Below are 13,179 nucleotides of genomic sequence, written 5' to 3'. Positions count from 1 at the left end.
GGTATTGCCCATGTGTCTCTGTTCTCCTTATCTTGCCGCTCCCTTGTTCTCACATCAAACGAGGGAGAAATTTTTAAAAATTTTCCAAAAAAACAGAACTCTGCATGGTGATGGTTTCCCCGACCCAGAGCTGATTTTTCTCTTTCATTTCTTTGCATGGACCGGAAGCCTTTTTGTAGGTGTGAGAGCAGCTGGTACGGCTCATTTGTGAGTCTCTCAGTGTGGCCAGGCACTGTCCATGGAATGAGAGAAACAAGAGTGGAAGTGGGGATGAGGATTGGGGGATGAAGGGGAACACTGTCTAATCATAGAGAACCACAAAGAAAATGTAGGCAACTGAGTACCACCTGCTGTCTTCAATTAAATTTTAGTCATTTCTGATCATGTGTTTTTTTCAAAACAAGTCTTGGCACCAAATATCTCAGATTATTTGCCAATGCTAGTAAAAGGTAATGTAGAGTTTATTTGACTCTTCAAACTTCCCCATGAATTGAAACAAGGTTAATCATGGCACTGGAACCAGGAGATAAAGTTGTTCCTGTCTGTCTACAGAATACAGTACCATCCACAGCCCGTCAACACCCATTAAAGATTCGGACTCTGAGCGATTACGTCGAGGTTCTGACGGGAAATCACGTGGACGAGGCCGAAGAAACAATAATCCTTCACCTCCTCCGGATTCTGATCTTGAGGTATGTCATTGCTAACACCCGAGCAAATAACTCCGCGTCTTAGGAGCTAAATGATGGTTCTGAAGACCTGCATTGTTACAGCAGTGACCAGGGTGAACAAGTGCTTTTGTTGCTGCTTTCTTTGCCATAGTAACTATAAGGAAAGCATTATTTTCTCCCTTCTGCATTCATTCTAGGGAAAGCAATAATTTCTGTTCTCTCTCCCATTTTAACTATATGGTAAAGTATCTGCTTATTTCTCTCTAAGGGAATATAGTCAATTACATAATTCTGTTTGAACAAAATTATCTGATAGTGCTCTGTATCACTGTCATTTCAATTAGGTAATTAAAGACGTAGTTATGTATGTTAAGAAAGGAAAACCTGGAATGTTCTCAACTGAAGTGGTCACCCTCTTATGAGGTGTGTGCTGGTGGAGTTCAAAAGCAGGAGGGATTAGATAAAACCTTCCGGGGTTGGTAGGTTTCATAGCCTTGAATCCATTGCAATTAAGTTTCTGGTTTTTGTTGTTTTTTTGTTTTTGTTTTTGTCAAATTGGAATCTGATGGTGGGAAACGTAATTACTTTTGCCAAAATGATGAAAATTTTCAGCAGGATCTAAATGACTATGTACTGGTGTAAGTGGGAGTGGAAAGAAGAAAAACAGGCGTGAGGCCTTTTGTGGTATCTCAAAGACCTTCTTTGAAATGAGTTCTTCAAATCCAATTCCAAATACCCCGAGACTGTGTCAAGAGCAGTGTGATATGTCTGCTTACGTTATTAACTATCTGGAATCATCAGAAAATCAAATATATAACCTGGCCAATTGATAACAGCCCAGTAGGTAACATAAGGTGAATAGATGATGGAAAGTTTTAGTTTTTGTGTGCAATTTTTTAATACTTTGCTTGATAGAAATAAAGCATCAGATTAGCTCCTTTAATACTTCCTAATGAACAGAGAGTAGAAATAAGGACAAGATAAATTGAATGATTTTTTAATTGATTGTCCCTCTCTGTCTCAGAAGTTATAAACAGCCTAGTTTGAGCTCGTTTTTTATTTCTTCAGAGCTGAGACTGAGAACATGTTTCAGAAGTAAGAAGGCCATGTGTTATTATGTCTCTCCTGTATTTATGTTGATGTTGCTAATAGAATTATCCTCTTCTATGTCATCTGAGGTTACAGCAGAAGAAAAGTTGGGAGACATACTTTGAATAGTTGAATTTTTTTTAAATAGTAAATCAGATTTTTCGTTTGTCTCCCATTTCAAAATGACTGCTCATGTTGGAAGTTATGAATAACAAGGTTTCTTAAGCAAAAGAAAGACACACCGATTTGGTTCTTCCTTTGTAGAGGGTGTTCATCTGGGACTTGGACGAGACAATCATCGTTTTCCATTCCTTGCTTACTGGGTCCTACGCGAACAGATATGGGAGGGTGAGTACCAGGAGGCTTTTTTTCTCTTTAGAATAACAAGGCCTAGAATTGATTTTTTGTCCAAATGGGAATGTGGTTAAACTTTAAATGATAAATCAAAAATCTAAAAAAGAAAATAACTGATGGTTGACAAAAACATGTAAATGAACAAAAGGAGATATTTTTTGATTCTTAAAAATGAGATAAACTTTATGCAATTTAATTCATTCTTACTTTAGATCCCAATGAATAAAAGTGATTGAATGCTATTCTAAGATGATATATTAGAATGTTTAGATGACATAGAAAGATCTTTTGGGTTATATGTTTTTATTTGCCATGCCCTTCTATTTATTTATTTATTTATTTATTTATTCACAACATATTCAATGGAGCAAATATTCACTTGCTATTGTCTTCAGTGATTAGCAGTATTAGTATTTTATTTTCAAAGCACCTGTTATGAATGTCTTTACAAGTCCCTTTGCCATGAGACTGAATTTATAGGAATGGTATGCACAGTTAGGCCTCTGAATGACAATAGAACCAATACATTTATGTTTGAGTTGTTATAATACTTACCTTGGTGTTGTAGGTAAAAAAATAATAATGTTATAGACCACCTATGTGAATAGACCTTCAGTTTCAATGTTCTGCATTTGAGTTTTCTAAAACCTTGGTCATTTTTTTTTGATACATTGCTTGATGGATTCATAAACCTTTCCACACAGTAATCATGCTATTTAAAGTGGCTATAAATAATGTCTGAAATTATTCTGTAAATATGATATTTTAATTTTTTTAATATTGAAAGAAATAATATTACCAGTCTTAGATTTGTAAACTATTGGTTGGAACCTTAAAAATGAAACTGTGTTTATCACAGTTGGTCCCCATAAAATGTGCATGGTGTCATTACAGATTCTACCCAGGTGTTCGTTGTTTCAGTAAGTATAATTGAGTGCTTGCTGTGTAGGTATAGTGTGGAGGTGAAAGTAGGGAATTATCAATTGAGCTTCACAGTGCAGCTTTCCTTCTCCTAACCCTAAAGATAGGCCTAATAAAAGAGTGGCTGAAAAAATGCACATTTGTAAGAGTAAGAATAATCCACCATTTGAATTTCTGTCCAGAAATAAGGTATCTGTAAACACAGTATGCCCCATCTTATTGTTAAATTTCTAAGAGAAGACAACAATGAACAAAGATTAAGATTATGAAAATAAAATCATAGAATCAGTCATTCTAAGAAAACCTATTATGTGCCTAGCACAGTAAGGCTTCAATAATTATTAGCTGTGTTATTGTTTTTGTATTATTTATAGTAATACTCTACTTATACTTTTATTTACTAGAAATAGTGATATTCCTATTTTTACAAAACAACGTAAAAATTGATTAAAGATTAATACATGTCGCCAGTAGGAAGAATCTGGGAGATCTTAACTAAACCATTACCATGTTCTATAACTAACTTCTATGGGAGAAAGGTGGCTCTTGGAACTTACACAAAATTGTTGGAAAGAGCAGGCACGAAGAAAACCAGAATTTGAAAATCATCCAGAAAGTCCTGTGTCTTTAAAAACTTTTCACTAAGGGCCAAATTGATGCAAACAGAGTTGTCTTCATCAGTTCTCTGTGACCATTGAAAGGAGCCAGCTTAGAGCATCCTATGACCTATTGACCTCATGTCAGTCTTTGACCATAAATTACTCATTTACATATGGAATTCACACCTAAACTAGAAACTGCTGGCTACCTAGAATTTTCCATTCAGATTCTCAACAATATCATGAGTTATATTTTAAAAAGTGTCAATCATTAGTATTTTGAGGTTTCATCAAATAGTATTTTGTTTGTTAGTCTGTTTACTTTTGTCATACCAGGGCAGGTGATAAAAAGTTTTACATATAATTCCCCAAAACAAAAATTGAATATTCTTCAAAGTGTGGGTAATTTGATATATTTAAATGTAAGCTTACTTATTTATAAGTTGATGGGGGTCTGGGAGAAAGCAAATTTGGAAAGCCTAGTTAGGGAAGGTTTTCCTGAGGTCAGAAAGATCTGAATAGGCCAGTAGGTGATGTGACCCTCAAGAGAAAGAATATTCTTTAAAAAAAGAGAGAATGTCTAAACAAAGGAAATAGCAAGTGCATACACAGAAAAGGGCTTGATGCTTGAGGGACAAAGGGTAGTGTTGTCAGCTTTGTGATGATGATACAGAATCAAGAAAGAGGAGGGCCAGGACAGAGGGCCATCCAGCCATGGTCAGGAGAGTTGATCTCATTGTACATGCCATAGGATGTCATTCAAAGTCTTCAAGAGAGCACATGACAGAACTGGTTTGGATTTTTAGATGTCTTTGGCTGTGTGTGGATAATCAAAGGTAGGGGCAGAGGAATGGAAGAACAGGGGAGGTTTTAGCAGTGATCTGATGAATTAGCAGTAGAAATGGAGAGAGCCGATTGGATTCTAGATTCTAGTGCCAGTGGGAAAATTGGATTTGGAGATGATTTGGATTGGGCTGGTGGGCAATCCTATCCTATATAATAAAAGACTAATATGCAAATCAACCGAACGGCGGAACAACCTGTCACTATGACGTGCAATGACCACCAGGGGGCAGACACCAGGAGCTGCCCCTGGTGGTCAGTGTGCTCCCACAGGGGGAGCACTGCTCAGCCAGAAGCCGGGCTCTTGGCTGGTGAGCACAGCAGTGGTGGCGGGAGCCTCTCCCACCTCCATGGCAGTCGGACATCCCCCGGAGGGGTCCTGTACTGTGAGAGGGCACAGGCGGGGCTGAAGAGAACCTCCTCCACCCCCGCAATGCAGGATTTTCATGCACCGGTCCTCTAAGTAAGTAATAGAGAGGAATTAAAAGATAATCATCAGTTTTTGGGGATTTTTTTGTTCTGAGCAACCGGGAGACTAGCCATATGAGGGTGTTGAGATGGGGAAGAACTCATTTGGAAGAGAAATGGAAAGTTTGGTGTTGGACAAGTTTGAGATGTCTATGAGACATCCCCTTGAACCAGGCAAGGAGGCAGAGATGAACCCAGGAATGAGGCAGTGGTCAGGGCTGGAGATGAGTCAGCAGTGCGCAGCTCGGGATCAAAGCCCCTCAGAGGCTCTTAGCTTGATTTCTCACTAAATGTCTATTGCACACCTTCTTTGTGCTGGATGTTCAAGGTCAGCCTGTTGTGTCCTGGTCCAGATGGGTTTTGAAGACACAATGGCTAATTGAATTGTAGCCTGAAGCATGCAAGAACTCTTGCTTCATGTTCTCTTCATTGGAGAACTTTAGAGTCGAGCAGAGTTTGCTCTCAGATCTGATCATCATGCCTTGTAAAAATGTGGTCCAACAAGGATTCTTCCTGACAATAATAATAATAATTAAGATGATCAGAACATCCTGTATCCTTTCGTCTCCCCTGAGGCTGAGGAGAGAGGTCGTAAAGCAGTTCAGGTCTTAAAGGCAGCCTTCCTTCTTGGAGCACAGGTTCCATGGTGTGCCTTGTGCCTGCGCATTGTCAAGGGGAGCATGGAAGGCTGGGCCTTACTCTCCAGGCCTAGAAAGAAATGAATGCCTGACAATGTGATAGCTGTTCTGTCTCCATGGGAACCAGACACTTGAGAAGTAGCTTAGTCACACTAGCTTAGGCAACTCAATGAGTAGGCCATTCAGTAAGGGGACACAGGATCTGGTTGATATAATGCAAAATTAGGGCATGTTCCAGCAATATGTACCAAAAAAAAAAAAAAAAGTTTGAGAATGTCCCACCTTCCGTGTAATCCTAGCTCTGGGAAGCAGGCATGTTGGGTGTTATGAAGAAGTGTTGTTTTAATAACAAAGGTGATGGGAACTAAAGGAGGGTGCTGGGTCCAGGGCAGGCTTGGCTGGGGAAGAGAAGAGAAGAGAAACAGCATATTAGCGGGAGAATAAATAAAGCCCATGGGCGTTCCTGTTAAGTAGGCTGTTGGTAAATAATATCTGTCGCAGCTTTCTTTGTTTAATGCATTTTTAGAAGTTGCTCTCAAACTAAGTCCAGATTCCCCAATGTCACTGAAGAAAACTAGTCTTGATTTTTTTTCATTGAATGCTCTTTTAAAAATAGACAATGTATTTTGGAATTTTCATGGAATTGTTATTCCGATGTGAGTTCCCCATGAGCATGTATTAAACTTTGATTTTTCTCCTGTTTAAAAAAAATAGATCAGAGCGTGCTCTCCCTCCCAGCAGCGCTCCCACACCTTCCCCCTTCTCCTCTCCTTCCCCCACAGGCATGCCTTCCCCTCTCTCCTCTCCTTCCCCCACAGTCATGCCTTCCCCTTCTCCTCTCCTTCCCCCACAGGCATGCCTTCCCCTCTGTCCTCTCCTTCCCCCACAGGCATGCCTTCCCATCTCTCCTCTCCTTCCCCCACAGGCATGCCTTCCCCTCTCTCCTCTCCTTCCCCCACAGGCATGCCTTCCCCTCTCTCCTCTCCTTCCCCCACAGGCATGCCTTCCCCTCTCTCCTCTCCTTCCCCCACAGGCATGCCTTCCCCTCTCTCCTCTCCTTCCCCCACAGGCATGCCTTCCCCTCTCTCCTCTCCTTCCCCCACAGGCATGCCTTCCCCCTTCTCCTCTCCTTCCCCCACAGGCATGCCTTCCCCTTCTCCTCTCCTTCCCCCACAGGCATGCCTTCCCCTCTCTCCTCTCCTTCCCCCACAGGCTTGCCTTCCCCTCTGTCCTCTCCTTCCCCCACAGGCATGCCTTCCCCTCTCTCCTCTCCTTCCCCCACAGGCATGCCTTCCCCTCTGTCCTCTCCTTCCCCCACAGGCATGCCTTCCCCTCTGTCCTCTCCTTCCCCCACAGGCATGCCTTCCCCTCTCTCCTCTCCTTCCCCCACAGGCATGCCTTCCCCTCTGTCCTCTCCTTCCCCCACAGGCATGCCTTCCCCTCTGTCCTCTCCTTCCCCCACAGGCATGCCTTCCCCTCTCTCCTCTCCTTCCCCCACAGGCATGCCTTCCCCTCTCTCCTCTCCTTCCCCCACAGGCATGCCTCTCCTAAACTCTAAGGGACCCCAGGAGACTTGAACCTGGGCAGCAGCAGCTTGTCCTGGACTAACCCCCTGAACCTGTCCCTAAGACCCCCTTTTCTCTGAATTCCCAGGAGCCAAAGCAGCCCAGCCGAGGCTCATTGCTCTGCCTAGTCTCTCTCCTATTGCTTATTCTGTCCTACGCCCTTTCTTGTTTCACTGCCTCCAACTTTAATAAACATTCTCTCAAAAAAAAAATTGGTCAAGATAATCCAGTTACATCAAAGCAAGTACCCCAGACTTCTATTCAAAATAAGTATTGTGTTGATACCCCAAACATGACTCCCCTCTGTGGAAGGACTCCCCAAGATATCTAGACCCAATGGCTTCATTGTTCCAACACTTACCATTTATCATTGTTCATATGGATCTGGCCTAGTACACGCCTCATTTTAACACAAAAACCTAAACATAAGCACTTAAGCCAACATAAAGCTTAGTATTTTTAATTCTAGGTCCTCTTTGTTAAGGATTTCCTATGTGCCCAGTACTCATATAATTCAGCACCAGTGCTCTGAAACAACCAATGCTGTCACAACTCAGCTAACGTAGCCACAGACAATAGGTAAACAAACCAGCGTGGCTGTATCCCAATAGAACTTTACTTATGGTTCCCATTTTGAATTTCAGGTCATTTTCAGGTGTCATGAAATATTATTCTTCCTTTGATTTCAAACGCCTCTACCAGAGCTCTAGATCCGAGATCGAGACCATGCCCTGTAGGCCGCATATGGTCCGTGGCCTGCTTTCCTAGCACCTTCAAGGGAAGAATGTCATGTCAGTTTTAAGGGTTGTTTAAGGAGAAGAAGAACACTGTGTCTCAGCTGGCACATGTCCAGCAAAGCCTAAAATATTTACGGACTATCCCTTTGGAGAAAAAGTTTGCCTACCCTTCTTTATATTAGGCTCTTTGTTGTTGTTGTTGTTAAAACAACAAACATTTTTTATCTCAGTTTTGTAGGTGAGAAGCTCAATATGGTCTCACTGGGCAAAAATGAGAACTGTGTTCACTTCTGGACGCTCTAGGGAAGAATCCATTTCCTTTCCTCTTCTAGTTTCTCGAGATGCCCATAAATCTTGGCCCATGACCCCTTCCTCCTTCAAAGCCAGAAGAAGTGGGAATCCTTCTCACAGCGCATCCTTCTGACCTCTCCATCGTCACATCTCCTTCTCTGACTCTCTTCTCCTGATTCCATCTTCCACATTTAAAAAAAAAAAATTATCTTAATTGTTGAAAGTATCATAGATGTTCTCCGCCCGCCCGCCCACCAATTGATCCCCTCGCCCCACCCTCCTTCGTGTTGATGAGTTTCAGCCCTGCCTTCAGGGCACCACGACAGTTAATTCAGTGGCAGCCACACTGCAGCCCACTAGACTGTCCACTCAGTGCAGGCACCACGGGTCAGCATCTAGGGTCTCGCTGAAGGACTTTGTCTTGTGCACACGCCATTCACCTCATGTGCACATCTTTGGGATGGGAGGAACCTGAGTCCTTGGAGAAAACCCACACAGACGTGGGGAGAATGTGCAGATTCCACACAGACAGTGGCCCTGGCCAGGAATCAATGTTTTTTCCTCATCAATGTTATAGGGAAATGATGTTATTCGAGGACCCGCTATATAGAACTGATACATATGTTCCTGCCACCTTATTGAGGAAAGTCTGATCTCTCTCATGCGTACATGTCAACGGGAATGCAGGGAATGAACACAGGCCCTCGCAGCTCCCCAGCCTCCTGTTCGGCCTGCGCTGCCCAGCCTCGGGGCTCCCTTGCTCTGGGGCCTCTGCAGAAACACCAAGCACCTCAGAGTCTCACTTGTTCTGTCTTAATCTTCCCGTCCGGAAGGTGGAGATGATCACAGGGCTGTTGGGGGAACAGTGGAAAGCACCTAGAAAATGCTCCTAGGCATTCCATAAGTAAGAGCTGTTGTTGCTCACTTTGAGGATCGGAGGACGCAGTGGCAATAGTGACTGGTGTGTGTTCCGGGTAGCAGGAGCGGGAGAGGCTGGAGCAGAGCACAGCCCCGTAGGGAAATGGGAGCCCCAAAGGCTGCGTATGTTCAATGTATAGTTAGTGAATCGGACTCACAGAAGATGGGCAGCAGAAAATGTGCTGACATGGTAATAAAAACACTGTGTCTGTGTTCGGCTTTTACAGTTTACACTGCTATCTCCCATTAATTATCCAATTAGTCTTTTTTTTTTTTTTTCCAGTGAGGAAATTGTGGCTCAGAAAAAATGAAATAGTTGGCCCAAGGAAGCACATCTGTTAACTGACCACACAGGGAATATGATCTAGACTTCCGATTGGCCCATGGCCCTCAGGGAGCACCCAGTGCCAGGGTTTTGTGCCGCAGTCGTGGGGATGCCGTGAGCAATAGTCAAACAGTGGAGTGACACGCTAGAAGTGTACACGTGGGAAGATTAATCTGATAGCCAAGGAGATTATTGCAGTGCCCCTGGTAGGAAATAATAAAGACCTAAGACAAGGGCTGTAACCTGAGGGAGGAGAGAGCGATAGGGGAATGGTTACAAATGAAATCTAGATGGCTCTGTGATTGGGTTCAGCCTTTTCGTTGGCACTGCGTGGGCCCCTATGTGTGGAGGCCAACTTGGCCAGGTCTACTCTGGCTTTCTTCTTCTTCCTCCCTCTTTGTACCCCTTCTTGGCAGTTGTCCCCTGTTTGGGCTTCAGTGGGTTTTCTCCACAATGAAAACTAATCTTTGGAATGGTTAGGTTCTTTCTCTGATTCTCTACTTGGCTATTATTTTCCTGATGTTGAAAGAGGGAACCTCTTAAGTAAGGAGAAAATTAAAGCAGTCGAGTGTCACATATCTAATCAGTAAAAAAAGACCTGATTAGCTCCACCACAAGTTTGGATGGTGTGTGTGTTTAAAATCATTCAGCCAGTAGTTGAACTGTGACTTACATTTCATGTGAATACAGACTCTCACAATAATCCAGATTATTTCTTAATTGTCATCAGAACTACGCCCAACTCCCAAAACTTGGCATTTCATGCCAGCTGTCCCGTGAGAGATCCTTATAAAATTACAAACAGTTAATTTTTTTATTGGTGGTATTGACAACTTTAGACAGGTGGCAGGTAAGCCGTGGAACCTCGGGGTCTCATAGGTTGCACACATCACTTACATAACACATAATAGTGATATTTTTTTAAAAGAAATAATATTTTAACATATATTTTCTTCCTTCTCTCAGATGTGGGAGCTACTTTTCAATCTTAACGTTAATCCTTTCCTTGTGAGCAGCCAGCGTGGGGCTTTGAAAATAAGCCACTCCTGTATGCTGTGCCCTTTCTTGTTTATCAGCTTCTTTTCCCCCAAAACAAAAGATCTTGAATGGGGAGTAATTATTTTAAATGACATTCGGGCCCCATTTGTGGCTGTAATGTTAGCATTCTAAATAAGGAATTGATTACAGGGTCCAAAACGGGTATTTTTTTTTCTTTCATTTGATTGATTCCGCCCAAAGATTTCTTGTTGAGTTGAGCATACTTTACAAGATTTCCACGTTGACTAACAAACCCTCATAAGCTGACTCACATTGTCAGTGTCACTCCGCACTGGGCCTCCTCACCTGAGTAGCCGCCCACATAGGACCAGTGTGGGAACATTTAGAAACCTTATCTTTTATTCCATACATTCAAAATGTAAGTACCTGCATTACTAGTCACATTTTCTGAAATAGTTGAACCATCTTCCAGCAACTCTTTCTAGCCTGAGATGAATTCTTTAAACAGCAATTTTTAAACATGATAGATCTACTTTTTGATCCAAAGTAGAAGAGCAGTTGCTAGGAGTTTGTGTAGAGTTGACCTCGGAGATGTAAGAGGGTGCAAACTCACTAGAGATGCAGGAGACAGTTATCAGACATGTAAAATGTACTTACAAATTGAAAATAGTAATAGATAAATTTAAAAGCAAAATTAATTTTTTTGGGGGGGGACCAGCACTGTGGGTACTTTGTAGAACCCAACAGCTAATTCAGAATGCTATAGCTATCTAAAATTAGAACAGTGACTTGAGCATTAAACTATTTCTTAAAGGTCTCAACTGAAAGAATTTAAATTGGACAAATTTATGTGGCCTTATGGGTTTGTTTTAATTGTTCAATATTTCTTCGCTTTTTAGTTTATAAAAATAAGATGGAAAAGAAAGAGAAAATGGGGGCAAAATGTTCCAGGGTGTGTAGATAAGAACCAGAGCTACATTAAAAATAGGAACAATTTTTTTCCTTTAATGCTTTACTGGTTCATCTAAACAATAAAGAGATATCGCTTCCTTATTAGCATTTGGTGCTATTTTTAGTGGTTCTTTTAGTAAAACTGAAATGACTTGCAGTTCTTTTTGGACTACACACGATCTAATGTGATATTTGGCATTTGTGGAATTGTTAAAGCTAAAAATCTTGGGATGTATCTTTTAAAAGTTACATAAAAGGGGGAAATATTTTTATGGTTAGATGAATGCTTAGCTTTAAGATTTGTAGAGAAAGGAGAAGGCATTTTATTTTTGTACTCAGAAGATCATTCTGGATCCTATTCTAAAAACCCAAGAAGAGATAAACAGGTTTTTCTTAAACTTTCTATCTAGTTTGAGGCTCAAAGGACCACGGACACTCTGAGCCCAAAGTAGAATTTTTGAGAAATTAAAGGAAAACAGGTTCTGAAAATCATTTTTGAACCAGCCCCAATTCTGGGAGTGGCATTTAAAATAGATTAAATTGCCATTTGAAGGTAGGAAGTGAGAATTGGGAATGAGTTTTTGCAGTGCTTACTTAAAAGATAGTTAAGATCAAGATCATGTACAAATATAGGAATCAGCAATGCAGATGTAACTATAATGTTTCTCAACATAAAATTTGAGCAGCATGAACTTCATCCTGATCACTGCCCCTCCTCACCAGGGACCTGGAGGCATTCACCATGGTGTCCCATTGGGTGAGATCCCATGCTAATACCATGTGGTCTCCATGTTAGGACTGCCCAAAGTGAAGACTCCATCAAAAGAATTTGTCAAAATAGAAGCAGTAGATGCTACTCAATAGCTTAGCCTTATGGTGTATAGTAGTTCAGATGAAGTAATGATCACTGACACCATCCATGAGGTAATTTAGAAAACTGTACTGACAATTTTGAAGTTATACACACAAAGCCTTTGGTGTTATATGGGCCACAGTACCCATGACACATCTGGCTTCCCACCCCTCTCCTGCCGAGTCACCCTTTGTTTCCTGGCCTGAAACTAACAAGTTTTTCAGAAAAGTCAGTCTTTTATAATTTATTAGAGGCCCAGTGAATGAATTCATGCATGGGTGGGGTCTGGCCCAGCCCATTGGGTCGAAGGGGCTGGCCAGGGGGAGGGGACACAGGAGATTGGGCTGCCAGCCCCGCCCCTCAATCGGGGTGGGGAGGTGGGGAGTAGAAAGTGAGGGGGGGCGATTGGGTGTGGGGCTGGTCGGGGGGAGGGGCCCTGGGCGATTGGCGGGCTGGCCCCGCCCCCTGGTTGAACTCCTGGTCCAGCGGACAATTTGCATATTACCCTTTTATTATATGGGATTGAACACATACATACTAGTGTCAGAGGTGCCTCGCCATAATTCTTCCCTTCAGGGAGTTTATAATTGAACAAAGGAGGCTGCTGCTAGGGAGTGAATGAATCTTCCACAGCAGTCCTTCATGGGGGCAAAACTGTTCTGAACTAAATGCCACTTTAAATCCACACAGAGTGAAACCACAGACTCTGACACCTAAAGGAATTCAGGCAACCAGTCTCCCTGTATTATTCGTGACAAGTATTCTCTAGTAGCTACAATCATTGAACGAGTAAGAAGTAGCCCATGATAGGATGTCAAATGGTCACACTAGCGCTGTGATCAGGAAAAACCAGGATCCACAGAGCTGTACCACCAAAAAAGAAATGCAGCGGCCCTAAGTGAGATGCCTCTCTGGGTTACTGCTCTTACATGACCCTGGGAGTTCTCCTTTGCCGCC

General features: G+C 42.3%; 1 protein-coding gene across 8 annotated transcripts in view; it reads left to right on the top strand.

Moving 5' to 3' along the window:
• EYA1 (EYA transcriptional coactivator and phosphatase 1) overlaps positions 1 to 13,179 on the top strand; it is a gene marked incomplete at both ends in the record, with an annotated part of 284,113 nt that overhangs the window by 218,840 nt on the left and 52,094 nt on the right. For all 8 annotated transcript variants that reach the window (XM_079796672.1, XM_079796671.1, XM_079796667.1 and 5 more), the window contains 2 exons: positions 553 to 692; positions 2,025 to 2,108. In XM_079796672.1, coding sequence (XP_079652798.1) covers positions 553 to 692; positions 2,025 to 2,108 — 224 coding nt within the window. The remainder of the gene's footprint in view (positions 1 to 552; positions 693 to 2,024; positions 2,109 to 13,179) is intronic.

This window comes from Cnephaeus nilssonii (assembly GCF_951640355.1).
Source record: "Cnephaeus nilssonii genome assembly, chromosome: 18".
NCBI lineage: Eukaryota > Metazoa > Chordata > Mammalia > Chiroptera > Vespertilionidae > Cnephaeus > Cnephaeus nilssonii.
Note: the sequence above shows the minus strand (reverse complement) of the source record. Positions and strands in the feature narration are given on the sequence as shown.